We start from the raw sequence: 19239 nt of genomic DNA, 5'->3' as shown, positions 1-19239 counted from the left end.
TAGGCATCCGCTAAGAAAGTGTGAATTGTCCTAAGATTATTATTAAATCATCCCAAATTGCAGGACGTTGGTGATCATTCACAACTTCTCTTCGTTTGACAGGTGCTCAGGCGTGCACATATCCGGGTACAACTATATCCGGGCGGATGTCTTCAGTGAAATTCTATTACAAGATCGGTGAATCTGTCACATTTACCTGCGAACCCGGGTATAGGCTGAAGGGCGCGCCTATGCTAAGATGTTTGAAGTAAGTATACTGACGACCTCGGTGGTCTAGCGGTCTAGCGGTGTGCTTTACGTCCAATGGTCGTGGGTTCGATTCCTCGCACGGCACAAACATTTCTTCATGAGTATAATTGTTTGTATCGGTCTGGGTGTTTTCTATGTATAATATGTATGTATTTACAAAAAAATATCTATGTATTTGTATCAGTTATCTAGTACCCGTAACACAAGCTTTAGCTAGCTTAACTTGGGACTAGATGGCGCTGTGTAAATTGTCCTGAGATTATTATTATTATTTCTTATCTGTTATTTTTCTCTTCGGCTTTCACCGGCATTTTTGCTATGTGCGGCTTTCGCTGGCCGAGCCCAGGCATTTTTGCACGATGGTTTCCATGGAGGTCGATCTGATATGGTACATTGGTCCTAAACATAACAATGTTATGTTTTTATGTCAATAACTACTGTCTATGAGTATCGACCGAATCAGTTTAAAATTTCTAACTATGTGGCTTGTATTTAGAATTAACTTCGTCCGCGTGGAATTAAACTTTATTTTTCTAAAATAAAAGTAGCCTAAGTAACTTATGCTACTTTAGAAAAATAAAGTTAAATTCCACGCGGACGAAGTCGCAGGTACAGCTTGTATAAAATAAGATTAAATCAGTCGTAGTGATAGCAGACCAGTGCCTACAAGCAGCAATTATTGGCTGGCTGGTTGGCTGGTAGAGAATACTATTAGCATTAAGCCCGCCTATTGTCCAAAATCAATAAAGTTTTAAATAAATATATAATTATTATTTCTGTTTACAGAAATAGGAAATGGTCCAACGCGATTCCACTTTGCACTCCGATTAACAACTACACGTCACCGGATTCAGTCGCCATGTTGACCGGCGACATCGACGCCATGTTGTCCGACGCCATCTTGCCGGCGGACATTTTGAATACACACGAGACTCCCGCCATCTTGTCGCCAGAGAGTTATAAAGCGGCTATGACGAGAGTCGCCGCAGCGAAGTTTTTACGACGAGCTCCAATTGAAAATTACAAGAACAGGATCTATAGGGTAAATAGGTTGTTAAGAAGGGACACTGAGAGATAATTTATAAATATGTAGGAATTGATTTTATGTAGTTACGTTAGATATGGTTGAAAAAGTGGCTTAGTTACATACATATAAATGTCATTTTCAATTGTTCTCTGTAAAATAAAATAAGTGTAATAGTTTGAATCAATCAAAAAATATGTCATAGACTAGCTGTTACTATATCCGTGTGATTTTTTTTATTAAAGTAAATAAAATTCAAAAAATAAAAGTAGCCAAGTTACTCCTCGTAATTATCTGTCTGCAAGCGAGAGGTTCGTCAGAATTGGTCCAGCCGTTTCAGAAATTAGCAAGAATAGATAGACAGCCAAAAAAAATGTTTTTTATGTTAGTTCTGCATATACTTTCATAAGCATTTATTGAAGAGCTATAATATTGAAATTACAAACAGATACTCCAATTATATAGATGAACTAGCTTTTGGCCGCGGTTTCGCTCGCGTTAATTTATCCCCTTAAGGGTGGAATTTATCAAAATCCTTTCTTAGGGGATGCCTATGTCATAGTAGCTTTATGCATGCAAAGTCTCAGCCCGATCGGTTTAAAATTGACAAAGTTTCATACAAACTTTCATCCCCTATTTTATCCCCTTGAGGGTAGAATTAATCAAAATCCTTTCTTAGCGGATGCCTACGTCATAACATCTACCTGCATGCCAAATTTCAGCCCGATCCGTCCAGTGGTTTCGGCCGTGCGTTGATAGATCACTATGTTGATATATAGACTATGTAATGATGACTTTGTTTTTTATCTTTGCTGCTTTTCCATCCATATCTTATTAATAAAACTGACAGCTCAGTCTATTGAATGACAGATTAAAGACTTGGGCATTTGATTTTACTTTTAAATATATATTTGTAGGTTAGATAGTCTATTTCCTTATGACAAAATTGCAGTAGCATATGCTGGTGGTCACTCTATTCTCCCAAATTGAATTTAAAAATGAATCTGTATTATTGTAAACATGTACAACATTTATTTGAAAAGAATACGAGTTGAGTTTCTTGTCAGTTCTTTCCATCTCGGAATCACTCCCAACTGACGGGAGATTTGACATATCATAAGAGTCTGTAATAGACCTACATGAATAAATATATTTTGATTTAATTTGAGATACTTAATTCTTAAATTATGTTTAAATTATAGAACACGAATAATTTTATGGCAAACTACAGCTAGTTTGTCCCGCGACTTCGTCCGCGTGGAATTTAACTTTATTTTCCTAAAATAAAAGAATTTTTCTAAATTAAAAATAGCCTAGTTACATCAGCTACCTGCCAAAAAAAGTCCCGGCAAAATCGGTCCAGCCATTACAGACATTAGCCGGAACAAACAGACAGATAGACAAAGATTGTAAAAATATTGTTTTGGTGTATGTATCGTATTTATATTCATATGCATGTAGTAAAAAACGGTTCTTTCAATATTACAAACAGACACTCCAATTTTATATATATGTATAGATAAATGTTTTTACCTCTCCCGACAACAACAGAGAGGATGCCTTAAAATTATCATCTGCTTGGTAACCAGTCATAAATAAATTCGACCAAAGTACAGTAACATCAACAGTCGATAAGTGTACGGATACCGTGAGTGCTGTGTGTCGCGAATTTTCGTTGAACAATCTAGTGACGGTAGATAAAAAAACTGTCACCTATCTACATTGACATCGCTGTGGCTCCAGTTAGCTCTTGACCACGGCCAGTGCAACCTAGTCGAAACGTCGAGAGAGGTTATGGATATGAAATTTCGGATACGGATAGGTTTCGGATATAGGAATGATTATTATACCGGATACGGATACGGATGAGGATATGAAATTATTTCGGATCATCCGTTAGTTTCGGATATGATTTTATTAAAGAATTTCAAAATTATAATACAAATAGCTAATAAAATGGTGTTATTTCAACATTTAGTAGTTTCTTTAGGCTCCGCTCCTGTCCGATATTATCCGAAACTTGTTTCGGATTCGGTTACGGTTACGAATATGTTTTCAGTTACAGATATAAATTTTTTAAGGAATATCAAAAGTAAAATACAAATAGCTAATAAAATGGTTACATAACGTGTCTCAATTAGGCTCCGTCCCTATCCGATATTATCCGAAACTAACATTCGGTTACAGGTAATGTTTAATTACCATAAAATTAGTTCGTGTTAAGACCTGGTTAATATTAATAATGTTGATAGAAATAAACTCTTATATGTGATTTGTATCATCAGAGTATTTTTTTTTTAATTATTAAATGCATAATGAGCCAAAGGAATTTATTAAACAGCTGTAGTTACCAATATTGATCTCCAATTTCTCGTGATTGTTAAATTTATTTATAAACTAGGATTTGAATGAAACTGTGGTTTTAATAAATATATATATATTTATAAATATATATATATTTATAAATATATTTATATTTAGCGTAATAGGATGTTTGACTGCTGTTAAAAATTACTTACGTATGTATTATCATATTACATTTTTAATTCTACGTATTATTTTTTTTATGATGACGATTTTTTTTTATATTTCTATAAAATAAATAATTGGAATTCTTCACAGAATTGTAAACAATAAGGTGACTTATATAAAATATTTTTTTTTTACTTTTTAACACATTATCATATTACATTTTTAATTGTATGAAATTTGTTTTTTTTTATGCTCATGATTTTTTTTGTATTTACATAAAATATATACTTGGAATTCTTTACAGAATTGTAGACAGTAAGGTGACGTATATAGAATATTTTGTTTTACATTTTAACTAGTTGCTTCCGCGACTTCGTCCGCGTGGAATTTAACTTTATATTTCTAAAATAAAAGTAGCCTAAGTTACTCCTTATTACATCAGCTATCTGCATATAAAAGTCCCGTCAGAATCGGTCTAGCCATTTCAGAGATTAGCTGCAACAAACAGACAGACAGATAGACAAAAAAGGTAAAAAATTATATTTTGGTGTATGTACCGTATTCATATTCATATGCGTGTAGTAAAAAACTGTTATTACAATATTACAAACAGACACTCCAATTCTATTTATATGTATAGATTTTAGTATATATTTTGTTGTGTATAATAGTCCTATTGTTATTAATTAAGTACATAATATTATTTTAAAGACTGTTTCAAATAATGTTAGTCGATTGTATATTTTCTTCATTATTATAAATAAATTGTTTTGTAAATATACGCTTCGCCAAAGTATAGAGTACATCTATAAATATTAGTTATATAATAAATATTTACGTAGATCTATACATAGTAATATACTAGCGACCCGCCCAGCTTTGCACGGGTGCAATACTGATACTAAATATCAGATGGGGTCCAGCGTTGGCAACGTAAGCTCAACAAAATATCTTTAGTTACATCACATTAGAAACTTCTAAATTTATCAGTGATTCTCTACAATATTATGCATGTATTATATATATAAACCTTCCTCTTGAATCACTCTATCTATTAAAAAAAACCGCTTCGAAATCCGTTGCGTAGTTTTAAAGATTTAAGCATACATAGGGACAGACAGAGACAGCGACTTTATTTTATACTATGTAGTGATAGTACTTTGTTGGCAGTTTAATTTAACGTTATATTCGTATGAATGTAGTAAAAAACGGTTATTTCAGTATTACAAACAGACACTCCAGTTTTATTTATATGTATGTATAGATAATAATATGTAGAGTGAGCCAAGTAGAGTCGAAATTAAATATTTACGGCTGAACTTCGATCGAAAGTATTGCTATCCCGGTCGGGTGAAGGCAGACGCAAGTTCGCTGAACAGAGATAGAACGAACACTGAACAATACCTACGTTTTTTTATTAATATGTTTTACGGCTCTGGATACAAGTCCTTTTTCATTAATTCAAAATTTAAGAGCTACGCTCTTATCGGTGGAGCTCTGAGCACTTTCCGCGATCTTCCATCGTGCTCTTTAAATCTTGATACGACACGACTCCCATCTTCTTAATTTGCTTGATGTAGCTATGCCTTGGTCTTCCCCTCCCCCTCTTTCCTTCTATCTTTGCCTCAATAATAATTTTCATGAGATCATCGTGCCGTATCAAGTGTGCCAACATTTCTCCTCGTCTATTTTCTATTGTGTTCAATATTTGCCTTTTTTCTTTTACCCTGTTACTTCTTCGTTTCTTACTTTATCTTTCCAGCTAATTCTTTCCATCCTTCTCCAACACCACATTCCGAAGGCCTCCAGTTCGTTCCCCGTTTGTCCCAAAACTGAATACTTACATGTTATACAGTGTGAACACAGTTCTAATAAAAAAAAAAGCTTATTTATACGTCTAATAGATATAATTGTAAATAATAATGATATTGTAAAACAAAATTACGTAATGTTAAATCGATTTTTGGCTCAAAATTCACATATCCTGTACCTAATTACATAGTCGTAGATTTAAATGTTTATTAAGAGATATAGCTGAACTCGTGTTGTGAATTTCGATTGTGTCTAATTTTAAATTAAATACATAATTGCAGTGTAACAGACCTGTTTGATTGTAAAACTTAAACATCAATTAAATTGAAATCTGATTGTCATATGTTTTTTTTTTATACTGTACCTCCTTTTGACGGCTTCGGCAGTCGAGCGGTTTTGCACACCGGCTTACTGAACACAAATGTTTGTGTTCATGATTATGATTGTTTGTCGATCTGGGTGTTTTCTATGTATATTATGTATGTATTTACAAAAAAAATGTATGTATGTATTTATATTGTCCCATAACAGAAGTTGTGGTTAGCTTGGGACTAGATGGCGCTGTGTGAGTTGTCCTGAGATATTATTTAATACTAGCTGTACCCGCGACTTTGTCCGCGTGGAATTTAACTTTATTTTTCTGAGATTAGCCGGAACAAACAGACAGACAAAAATTGTAACAATATTATTTTTGGTGTATGTACCATATTTATATTCATATGCATGTAGTAAAAAACGGTTTAACATTAACACAGCGCCATCTAGTCCCACGGTAAGCAGAGCTTGTGTTATGGATACGAGACAACTGATAAAAATACTTTTTATTTTGTAAATACATACATAATATACATAGAAAACACCCTGACCGCTACAAACAACTTTATGAATATAAATGTGTGCACTGTACTAGGAATCGAACCCGCGACCATTGGAAGTAAACCTGTGTGCTTATTATTTCCTCGAATCCGTCAAATAAATTAAAGTGACAAGCCTGGAGCGACCAAGTAGTGCCTTAATAGGGGCGGATCTCTAAGGGCTTTTTGGGCTGGAACCCAGGGCCCCGAGGATACAAATGGCCACCAGTCCTCACTGAAACGATATTTAGAATATAAAAAATATCTAGAATGTTAAAAAACCTATCATAAGGTTGGCAACCATGAGATCAATCAAACCATGCAAGTGCGCGTCTATAGAAAGGAACGGGGAGTTTCTGGTCGCTTGTTTTTGGTCGGTGTATTATTTTAGTTGAGTAATATAATTAGGTAGGTCCCTAAGTAGATTTAGCCCAGGGCCCCACAATATCACGATCCGTCCCTGTGCCTTAATGAAGTTTATCATTAAGAAATTAGAAAAATCATTACATTATCAATTAAATATAAGTGGACTTCGTTATTTTTCCATATTTATTATTGAATTAAATAAAAATTAAAAGTATAATTATTATAATTGATGATAATGTAATGGTGCACCCGCCTGCGCTAACGGTTTACGGTGGCGGGGCACCAGTGGAGGATGATAAGATGTACATGAGGTCAGGTCCTAACTGACCAGGAATTTATCACGATGGTTTCCAGGGGGAACCGCGTTGAGGTCAATCTGACATGGTACATTGCTAGCAGTGAGTCCACTATTACCTAGTACTAATAATCCCTCCCCTGCAAAATAGAATTGTTGCTACTAATACAAAATACGTCATTAAATAAAAAAATGACATTCTCAAATTAGAATCTAGAATTACATCCTTTTATATAAGTCAATTAAATTAACCACGCCGTCTTAATCATTATCTAAACACTTTTAAAATGATATACAATACTTATGTGTAAATTTAACACTTTAAAGGGAAAATAATTTACATACAATTTTGTCTTGTAAAAATCTACATTTTGTATACTGCCATTTTTCTATTTAACCGACACGCAATGTCGTACGCCCGGCCAAAGAGCGTAAGCTCGAGACTCTCAGCAGTAAGGTCTTTCGGATAACACAGAAGGAAAGGAAGGCAATGTCTTCATCTGACCACTATGACAAGTGCCCTGAATTGGGGGGAAAGTGGATTGTTAGTAATGTGGACTGCTGATCTTAGTGCTAGCAATGTACCATGTCAGGTTGACCTCCACGCGGTTCCCCCTGGAAGCCATCGTGATAAATTCTTGGTGAATTTGTCACGGTGTGCTGACCTGACCTCATGTTCATGTTATCATCCTCCACTGGTGTCCCGCCAGCGTACACCGTCAGCCCATTAGCGCAGGCGGGTGCACCATTCTATAATATATACTCAATTTTTTTTAAATAAAATACGCAATAATATACAAGCAATCACCAATATAAACAATCATACTCATGAATACAAATATTAGTACCGTGCGAGGAATCGAACCCACGACCATCTGAAGTGAAGCGGTGTGTTAAACCGCTAAATCACCGAGGCCTTCAAAGTCTATTGTCAATCATTAAAAAAAACTTATTGTTAATGTCAGTCTTGACCGCGCAAACGACTTGATCAAAGAAATCAGTATAAATTGCATTGCAATGACAAAATCAACATAATCATTAATCAATTGAACTAATTACGCAATACTTTGTTACATTGAATTTGATAACTCCTTTTATACACAATATCAGTATACAACGCTGGCTTTAAACAGTTAGAATTCGGATGCAAGTAATTTAAAGCAGCATTATATAATTACCAATTAGATAGTGTCGTTGTATTAAATTATATCAATTTTTTATCAACTATATCTTATATCAGTATACAACGCTGGCTTTAACCAGTTTGAATTCGAATGCAAATGCATTTAAAGCAGCATTATATAGTTATTAATTAGATATTGTCGTTATATTAAATCTGATATCCATTATATATTATTATACAACGCTGGTCTTGCACAATTACAGTTCGCGTACAAAAGTTTTAAAGCAGCATTGTATACTTACCTATACGATACAGTCGAAAATGAACAAACAACGTAATATCACAGTAAACGCCTCCGCGCTGCAATGAAAAACTCAGTTGAACGCTCGCCGCGTTTTGTTAACCACGTGTCACGAGTTGTGCGTTTTCGCGGCAAAACGCGCATTACTCTGCGACAAATTAATTTGAATTTCGAACACATTGTTGTTTTAGTGCATTTAGTTTTTGCGGAGTTGTGAGTTTGAGCTGTGTTTTGATAGTCTGTGGTGTGGATCGTGATTAAAAATATAAATGCAGTGCAATAATAGTTATTGTTTTTGGTCGAGTTGCGCCATGATAATGTGATAACTTATGGAGGTGAGTTAATAGAATTTGTCGTTTGGTTTTGGAGCGGTATAGCAATTAAGATAACGTGACGTTTTACTGCGTTAGTGACGCATTCTTAAGTTTTATATATGTACCCCCGACTTTTACAAGAAAACTGACCCAACAGATATACAAATAAACTAGTTGAGACTTCGACTTTGTGTACATAAAATTCGTTTATTTTTATACAACTAGATGACCCCTATACGTTGTCAAATCTATACATATAAATAAAATTGGTGTCTGTTTGTAATATTGAAATAACCGTTTTTACTACATGCATGTGAATATAATTACGGTACATACACCAAAATAACACTTTTTACAATTTTTGTCCATTTGTTTGTTCCGGGTAATCTATGAAATAGTTGGACCGATTTTGACGGGACTCTTTTTGACAGGTAGCTGATGTTATAAAGAGTAACTTAGGCTACTTTTATTTTAGAAAAATACAGTTAAATTCCACGTGGACGAAGTCGCAAGAATAGCTAGTATGATATAGGTTCAGTTAACTTAACCTAAATACTTAAAAAATTGATGATCTCATGTCCTAATTAAAAAAATAAGTACCTATGTACATATTGTGAAGTGGAGTCTTATTGAATTTATATATTTTATATCTATCTACTAACTGTACTCGCGACTTCGTCCTCGTGGAATTCAACTTTATTTTTCTAAAATAAAAGTAGCCTAAGTTACTCTTCATTATATCAGCTACCAGCTAATAAAAGTCCCGTCAAAATCGGTCCAGCCATTTCAAAGATTAGCCGGAACAAAACGACTGGCAAAAATTTTAAAAAATGTTATTTTGATGTATGTACCGTATACCGTATTTAGATTCATATGCATGTAGTAAAAAACGGTTATTTCAATATTACAAACAGACACTACAATTTTATTTATATGTAGGTATAGCTGTATAGATAAAAATGCTGCTTACGTATATTTGAATAAAGGATTTTCTATTCTATTCTATTCTGTACAATATTTGTATGTACGTTTGTTCGCACTAATCTCAGCAACGGCTTAGACTTGAAATCTTTAAAATAGGTTGCTTGTATCCCGTACGCAGTCACTATGAAACGATTTCCCAAAATTCCCACGAGATAAGAGATAACGGGCAGTGACAATAGATGATAAGAGATAACAACAGGAGAGAAGTCACGGTACGCTGCTAGTCTAAGAGATAGCACCAGCAAACTCACTATTACCCCTAGCGGTGCCCTCAGACTAAAGTCGTATCCGTCAGGCGGGAGTTGTCCTTCAGCCGCTCCATAAGTCCTTCCTTCTGCTCCATAAGTAGCTGTGACGTGGTCGAGTGGAATGAGTAGTCATGCTCACTAAAATATCCAGACATGTGACGGCGTGGTGGGCCGGGTCATTGGGCTCCCTAAAATATGGTCGAGCGCAGTGATGGCTGGCTTATCCCTCATACTCGTGAACGAATGCTGCTTGTAGGGACTGGTCTGCTCTTATCACTACAACTGATTTAATCTTATTGTATATTTATATTTGACCCAAAAAAAATTGTGCTGGTTGGTAGTTTGTATTCACACGTTTCGACTTCGAGGATTATTTAAAAGAGCAACACCAGAGTTTCTTGCTCGTTCTTCTTGTGATGAGACAGCTTTCCGAACGAGCGGTAGATATTTTTTTTTATATGCTTATACAATCGAATAATCTACATTATTATATACATATATAGCAACATATAGGCTATAAAAAATATAACCTATATGTTGGCTATATTTTTTATTGAAATTGAACGTACGCGAAACTGCGAGCTGCACAGCTAGTGTATAAAATTATTTCATCATGTAGAAAATTAAAGAATATTCAACGGTTCTTACAAAACAATTTCTAACGTGGATAATTATATGTACCGGTACCAATTTATTTCCAAAAAGAACAAGTTTATCTCAAATTGCAGTTAGCGGCAAACTATATAACTAAACAACCGCTCCAGCATCACGAAAGTCCGAAATTAACGAGTCCTTTGCATGTCTCAGTTATGGCAAGGAAAAAAAGAAAAAATTAGATTATCGCAGAAAAAAAAGAAAAAATATCGCCTTTTTGTTATTACTAGCTGACCCAGCAAACGTTGTTTTACCATATAAATTGAAATCGGTATTAAAAAATAGGGATAGATGGTAAAAATAGGAGGGTGAAAATTATGGTTAAAAAAAATAAAAATTTTGACCAATAAAATTAAAAAAAATGTAAGGAATGGACAACACTTATCACTTAGAGGTATGAAAAATATATAGTAGCACATTCTCAGACCTACTGAATAATCAACCAGTGAAGCTGTAAAGGCCAGCTGCGGCCAACAGCATTAGAGTAGCCCGAAAAAAAAACTTAGTCTGCATTTCATTTCCCCACCTTTTGCAATATTTTTCATTGCAGCTCCGCTCCTATTGGTCGTAGCGTAATGTTATATAGCTTAAAGCCTTCCTTGACAAATGGACTATCCAATACGAAAAGAATTTTTCAATTCGAACCACTAGTTCTTGAGATTAGCGCGTTCAAACAAACAAACAAGCTCTTCAGCTTTATTATATTAGTATAGATAATAACTAGCTACTCGCCCCGGCTTCGCTCGGGTGTACATGTATTATATATATAAACCTTCCTCTTGAATCACTCTATCTATTAAAAAACCGCTTCAAAATCCGTTGCGTAGTTTTAAAGATTTAAGCATACATAGAGACGGACAGACAGCTACAGTGTTTTATACTATGTAATGATTAAAAGCATCAGTCCACTGCTGGACATATGCCTCTCTCAAGGCGTACCGCAAGGCACGAACATAAGCCCTTCTCTTTTAAAATTAAAAAGTTCACTTAATTCTAAAAAAAATTACGTTCCAACGTATTTTTTTCTATTAAAACATAATATGTAGCAATCGGTAACAATAGCGTTCAAAATTTAGTTTAAAACTGAAGGTTAGACTGTTCTTAATTAGCTACAAACGATAAATTTGAATATAGTGATAAATGTACTCATTTACCATTTGCAAAGGATAATTTACAATACATATGTAAAACGAAATAATTATAGAAAGACTAGCTTTTGCCCGTGGCTTCGCTGGCGTTAATTTATCCCCTTAGGGATGGAATTTATCAAAATTCTTTCTTAGAGGATGCCTACGTCATAGTAGCTTTATGTATGCAAAGTCTCAACCCGATCGGTTTAAAATTGACAAAGTTTCATACAAACTTTCACTCCCAATTTTATTTTAGGATTAATTAAAATCCTTTCTTAGCGGATGCCTACGTCATAACATCTACCTGCATGCGAAATTTCAGTCCGATCCGTCCAGTGGTTTGGGCTCTCCGTTGATAGATCACTATGTCAGTCACCTTTGAGTTATATATATTTAGATAGCTCATACAACTCAAGAATGTTGATTATTTTTTTAATATAATGATGATAATGATATCTCAGGAAAAGAGATGGATGTGTGAAAGATGATATGGTAAGAAAAGGAGTGAATAACGAGATGACTGCGAACAGAGATGAATGGAAGAGAAAAACATATTACGACGACCACAAATAAATGGGATAAGGAAGAAGCAGATGATGATGATAATAATATCTCAGGCCGACTGGCACAGTGCCTTACTTCCGAAGGTCGCGAGTTCGATTCCTCGCACGGTACCAACATTTGTATTCTTGGATATGATTATTTGTATCTGGGTGTTTTCTATATATAGTATATACGTATTTATGAAAACAAATCTATGTATTTGTATCAGTTATCTAGTACCCATAACACAAGCTTTAGCTAGCTTAACTTGGGATGGCGATGACTCTAGATGGCGCTGTGTGAATTGTCCTGAGATTATTTATTTATTTATTTGTTTAAACTTTATTGAATTTTTTTACAATTATTAGTATTATTTCACAACAAAAACGTATCTATGTATTTATATCAGTTGTCTAGTACCCATAACACAAGCTCTGCTTAGCTTGGAACTAGATGGCGCTGTTAATTGTCCAGGGTTATTATTAACATTTTGTGTAGACGTGTAAAGATATATTGTTTGAATTTATTAGTCTGAGAAAATGGCGTCTACCTATAAGAACAAATACAGCGCTGTACGTTTTACTTTACAAAACAACCTTGACTTCGACCGTGTGACTTGTAAATAAATCGGTGTGTTTGTTCAAAATAGTGGTTCGAGCACGTGGGTTCCATTACGGATTCTCAACTTAAAAGTAAATGAAAAAAGTGTTTGATAAACGCATAACTTTTTTCGGACTACTCTAATGCTGTTGGCCGCTGGCCTTTACAGCTTCACCGGACGATAGGAGACGAGTGCAGATGACACTCCAAACCAATGGAAGGACTTATGGAGCGGCTGAAGGACAACTCCCGCTTGACGAATACGACTAGGGGTTTGAGCTTCGGCTCAGGCCGTCGTAATTTCGATCCCCGTTTGAATTGGACGGGGGATCGATCGGAGGGGTACATAACTGTATATAGTTTTTTTTCTATACAACTTATGTGGCAAACAAACGGACAGTCTCATGGTAATGACGAACTTAATGATATCTATCGGAATGTGGGCGTTGACACGACCCTTAAGAAACCTTAATATACCCTTCTTGAAAAACTGCATGCTGTAGTCTCGAGAAAACCTCGGCAGGTAGTTCATTACACAATGTAAGTGTACGCGGGAGGAAGCTCCTCTGAAACCGCACTGTCCGAGACCCCTTAGGTTACAGCGTGTGGGAATGAATTTACTGTTTTCTTTGAAATTCTAATTTATAAACTTGTAAGAACACTAATGGCTGAATTGACGAGTGTAATAAATAGTAGATTTTATTGAAAATCGTCTGCGTAAGTTTCTCTGTCCCACCTATTTGTGTGTATTTATTTTTTTCGGACTACTGCTGTAAAGGACAGCTGCGGCCAACAGCATTAGGCTGTTGGCCGCAGCTGTCCTTTACAGCTTCACCGGACGATAGGGGGCGAGTGCAGATGGCATCCAAACCAAAGGAAGGACTTATGGAGCGGCTGAAGGACAACCCCGTCTGATGGATACGACTTAGTGGTATTTCCGAACCGATACGATATTGAAACCTTCAAGAAAAGAGCTTATTCCTTCTTAAAGGCCGGCAACGCACTTGCAATTCCCCTTGTGTTAAGGGTGCTGTAATAACTTTTTTAGGGATGATAATGTATCTAACGGTATACGCTGGCGGGGCACCAGTGGAGCATAAGACGATGAGGTCAGGTCAGGTCAATTAGCATGTCGTGACAAATTTACCAGGAATTTATCACGATGGTTTCCAGGTACCGCGTGGAGGTCTACCTGTCAGTAGACTGATCAATCCACATTACTAACAATCCCCATATCTTGCTGTAATCACTTATTAGGGACTCATTTGTCCCCTATGCTATAAAAAATCCTTTGTAATGTAAACCCTAGTTTTAGAGCCAATTTTCTGAAGTACGTAATCCATGCCACTAGTTTAGAGTATCTGTGTTTAAATAAATACACACATGTCAATAAGACGCCATTACTGGCACGTGTCACTTGCGTGTTTACATTATAAACAAACAGATGTACCTATTATACCTTTATGATAACATATATGATCTAGTCTGGTATGTATATATACATATATGTACATATATAAATGTAGGTAATATAGTTTAGGGTTGTCATTTTTTACATTTACCAGCTGTCCCCACGAGTTCGTCTGCGTGGAATTTAATTGTATTTTTCTAAAATAAAAGTAGTCTAAGTTACTCCTTAATACTTCAGCTACCTACCAAAAAGGCCCATCAAAATCGGTCCAGCCATTTCAGAGACTATCCGGACTAAACAGACAGACAGACAAAAATTATAAACAATGTTATTTTGGTGTATGTACCATATTTATATTCGTATGCATGTAGTAAAAAACGTTTATTTCAATATTACAAACAGACACTCCAATTTTATTTATATGTATAGATTTCGCACAGGTGTACATGTCTTGTACATATAAACCTTTCTTTAGCACTCTATCTATTGTTAAAAACTACATTAAAATCCGTTGCGTATTTTAAAAGATCCTAGAACAGACAGCGGAAGCAACTTTTTTTATATTATATATATATATATATATATATATATGTACTTAAATATAATAATAATAATAATCTCAGGACAATTCACACAGCGCCATCTAGACCCAAGTTAAGCTAACTAAAGCTTGTGTTATGGGTACTAGATAACTGATACAAATACATAGATATATTTTTCTTAAATACATACATATATATAGAAAACACCCAGACCGATACTAACAATCATACTCATGAATCGTCGCGTCGCCATCGTCATTTACCATCGGTAAAGCGGTGTGCTAGACCGCTAGACCACCGAGGTCGTCAAAAAGAGAAAGATTTAAATGTCATATAAAACACTTCCTTTGTAAAAAAAAGCTTACTATAAAATTGAAGAGTTAATTAACGATAATAATGTTTTTATAGAAAAACTTAAAATCCATAGCACTGACAATATTATCTGATTACACTAACAATGAGTGCGTAGCGATTTCTATGTTGGTTGTTGCATGCCTCTTACTTGTTATACTGTAATTATTTATATAAAAAAAAACATCTATTCAAAAGAACAACACACAAGTTTCTTGCTCATTCTTCTTGTGATAAGTCTGTGTTCCGAATTCAAATTCAAATTTTCAAAATTCAACCCGCTAGCTCTAGAAATACAGGCCGTAATTCTCATATTCATGTGAAGCCGGGGCAAGTCGCTAGTTATCCACATATAGGATCTATTGACGTCATCAAACCGGCTTATATAATGAGCAGAGTACAATCACTGTGTACTTAGCTATTTACAATGAGATAAACAATAGGTGAGATGCTGTGCCGTCCTTGAACTGTTCAAGATGAAGCCAGACGAGAGATCATCTTACTGTGAATAGGTTCTCATTGTAATCTAAACAAATTGACGGCCTCGGTGATCTAGCAGGTATCACACCACTCCGATGGTCGCGGGTTCGATTCCCGCACGGTGCAAACATTATATTCATTGATTTAAAAATTTTGCAATGCAGAGAGACGACCTTGGTGATCTAGCGACTATCACACTACTCCGATGATTGCGCGTTCGATTCCCGCACGGTACAAACATTGTATTCATAAGTTTGTTTGTTTGTAATTCTTTATTGTATCACTAGCTGTGCCCACAACTTCTTGCTGTCTGTATTCCATACTATATGTGTACCAAATTTCATTTAAATCGGTTCAGTAGTTTGTCGTGAAAGCGCGACAGACAGACAAGCGAGTTACTTTCGCATTTATAATATTAGTAATGACCAGCTGTAACCGCGACTTCGTCCGCGTGGAATTTAACTTTATTTTTATAAAATAAAAGTAGCCTAAGTTACTCCTTATTACATAAGCTACCTGCTAATAAAAGTCCCGTCGAAATCGGTCCAGCCATTTCAGAGATTAGCCGGAACAAACACAGACAGATAAAACTTGTAATCCACTCCAATTTTATTTATATGTATAGATCAAATTTTATATCGCGGCGTTGACTGTACATGGAAGATATACAATAAATCTATTATTGGGGACCTTTATCAACATAATAAAACATAAAAACAATAATTCATTGATTTGCTGTCTGTTTATCTGTTAGATTATGCTCGCTAATCTCAGGAACGGCTTAACCGATTTGGGTGCGATATTCACTAAATTAGGAAAGGAGGGAGGAGAGACCTTGTTGTGTAATTATTTATATATAAAAAAACATCTATTCAAAAGAGCAACTTACAAATTTCTTGTTCATTCTTCTTGTGATGAGTCTGCGTTCCGAATGAGTGGTAGAATAAAAAATATGACTATTCAAAAGTGCTTGTAATGAGTTTATTTGAATAAAGATTATTTCTATTTCTATATGGCTAGATATGACAGGGGGAGGACGGGAAGGCAGAAAAGGGGAGGAGTTATTAAATCAAATTGTTGTAAAATAAAATATCTATGCCACTTGAGTTTTTAAAAAAAATATGTTTGACATAATGCCTACGGCCACCTTTTACTTACCATCGCACCGCTCGCCATCGACTGGGAATTCATCACACTCTGGAACCTAAGTGGTCTCGGACAGTGCGGTTTCAGAGGAGCTTCCTCCCGCGTACACTTAGATTGTAGAATGAACTGCCTGGGTTTTCTCACGAGACTACGGCATGGGGTTTTTCAAGAAGGGTATAAGTTAAGGTCTCTTAAGGGTCGGCAACGCGCACGTGACACCCCTGGTGTTTCAGGCGTCCATAGGATACGTTAACCATCAGATCATACGGCCCGTATGCTCGTTTGCCACCGTAGTAGTATAAAAACAAATGTTTACAAATAAAAAAGTTACAATTTTATGGCAGGGATGTTATGGATATGAAATTTCGGATACGGATAGTTTTCGGATATAGGAATGATTATTATACCGGATATGGATATGAAATTATTTCGGATTATCCGTTAGTTTCGGATAATTTCGGCTACGGATATAAATTTATTAAGGAACTAGCTTTTGCCCGCAGCTTCGCTCGCGTTAATGTATCCCCTTAGGGGTGGAATTTATCAAAATCCTTTTTTAAGGGATGCCTACGTCATAGTAGCTTTATGCATGCAAAGTCTCAGCCTGATCGGTTTAAAATTGATAAAGTTTCATACAAACTTTTATCCCCTACTTTATCCCCTTGGGGGTAGAATTAATCAAAATCCTTTCTTAGCGGATGTCTACGTCATATCATCTACCTGCATGCCAAATTTCAGCCCGATCCGTCCAGTGGTTTGGGCTGTGCGCTCTTGTTAAAATTTCTTAATAAATTTCAAAAGTAAAATACAAATAGCTAATAAAATGTTTACATAACGTGTCTCAATTAGTCTCCGCCCCTATCCGAAATTATCCGAAACTATTATTTCGGATTCGGTTACGGTTACGGATATTTTTTTATATCGGATATCCGATAGTATCCGAGCTCCCCAACACCCCTGGTTTATGGTTTCTTTCAAGTTTGTTTTGTAAGGGAACCCCAAAATGAATGAACACCGATTCTACCCGGATCTGAGACTCGTCTTTTGTTTTTTTGCTCTCGAATTTGATTGTTAGATAAATTAGCATAAGTCAAATATTCACATGTTGGTTTATAATGATCATGTATTTATGTATAACTAGCTGTACCCGTGACTTCGTCCGCGTGGAATTTAACTTTATTTTTCTAAAAAAAAGTAGCCTAAGTTGCTCCTTATTACATCAACTACCTGCCAATAAAAGTCCTGTGGAAATCGGTCCAGCCGTTTTAGAGATTAGCCGGAACAAACAGACCGACGGACAGATAGACAAAAATGGTAAAAAATGTTATTTTGGTGTATGTACCGTACATACGTGTACGGTACATATATATTCATATGCATGTAGTAAAAACGGTTCTTTCAATATTACAAACAGACACTCCAATTTTATTTATATGTATAGATGTATAGACTAACTGATCCACACAACTTCGTCTGCGTTTCATTTCTCCACCTTTTGCAATAATTTTCATTGCAGCTCCGCTCCTATTGGTCGTAGCGTAATGTTATATAGCTTAAAGCCTTCCTCGACAAATGGACTATCCAATACAATTATTTATCCTTTCGAACCAGTAGTTCCTGAGATTAGCGCGTTCAAACAAACAAACTCTTCAGCTTTATTATATTAGTATATATAAAAACTAGTTACTCGCCCCAGCTTCACACGAGTGTACATGTATTATATATATAAACCTTCCTCTTGAATCACTGTATCTACTAAAAAAAACCGCTTCAAAATCCGTAGAATAGTTTTAAAGATTTAAGCATACATAGAGACGGACAGACAGCGAGAGCGATTTTGTATTGTACTATGTAATGATAATATTTCAGGACAATTCACACAGCGCCATCTAGTTCCAAGCTAAGCAGAGCTTGTGTTATGGGTACTAGAAAACTGATATAAATACATAGATTCATTTTTTTTGTAAATAAATACATATTATACATAGAAAACACCCAGACCGATACAAACAATCATACTCATGAATACAAATGTTTGTGCCGTGCGAGGAATCGAACCCACGACCATCGGATAGTAAAGCGGTATGCTAAACCACTTGATCACCGAGGCTGTCCAAATATTAAAGGACTTTTTTTTTTATTATGTTTTTTCTTTGTTTTATTATGTGTTATTTTATGTTATCAATTATAACCATTACATAGCAAATGAGTTGAACTGCCACGGTTGGATGACGTCAAATTATCAGCGGCCTTGTCATTCGACTTGTTTTTTATTTGCCGGCAAGCAACATGGCCGACTCTCGACAGCTGATAGGCAGAAAATTAACTATTTATACATTT

At 35.4% G+C, this 19239-nt stretch overlaps 2 protein-coding genes across 2 annotated transcripts in view; both read left to right on the top strand.

Annotated features, from left to right (window-relative positions):
* Positions 1-1761, top strand: part of LOC131849621 (uncharacterized) — a 121232-nt gene extending 119471 nt beyond the window's left edge. The window contains exons 30-31 of the mRNA XM_059199730.1: positions 103-247; positions 1036-1761. Of these exons, the coding sequence (XP_059055713.1) occupies positions 103-247; positions 1036-1327 (437 nt within the window). The 3' untranslated portion in view covers positions 1328-1761. The remainder of the gene's footprint in view (positions 1-102; positions 248-1035) is intronic.
* A 6829-nt stretch (positions 1762-8590) lies between these two features.
* Positions 8591-19239, top strand: part of LOC131849874 (rhophilin-2-B) — a 107536-nt gene continuing 96887 nt past the window's right edge. Inside the window, exon 1 of the mRNA XM_059200005.1 lies at positions 8591-8831. The gene's annotated coding sequence lies outside the window, so the exon portion shown is untranslated. The remainder of the gene's footprint in view (positions 8832-19239) is intronic.

Source organism: Achroia grisella, unplaced genomic scaffold (genome assembly GCF_030625045.1).
Source record: "Achroia grisella isolate CSIRO2021 unplaced genomic scaffold, CSIRO_AGI_Agris_v1 utg660, whole genome shotgun sequence".
Lineage (NCBI taxonomy): Eukaryota > Metazoa > Arthropoda > Insecta > Lepidoptera > Pyralidae > Achroia > Achroia grisella.
Note: the sequence above shows the minus strand (reverse complement) of the source record. Positions and strands in the feature narration are given on the sequence as shown.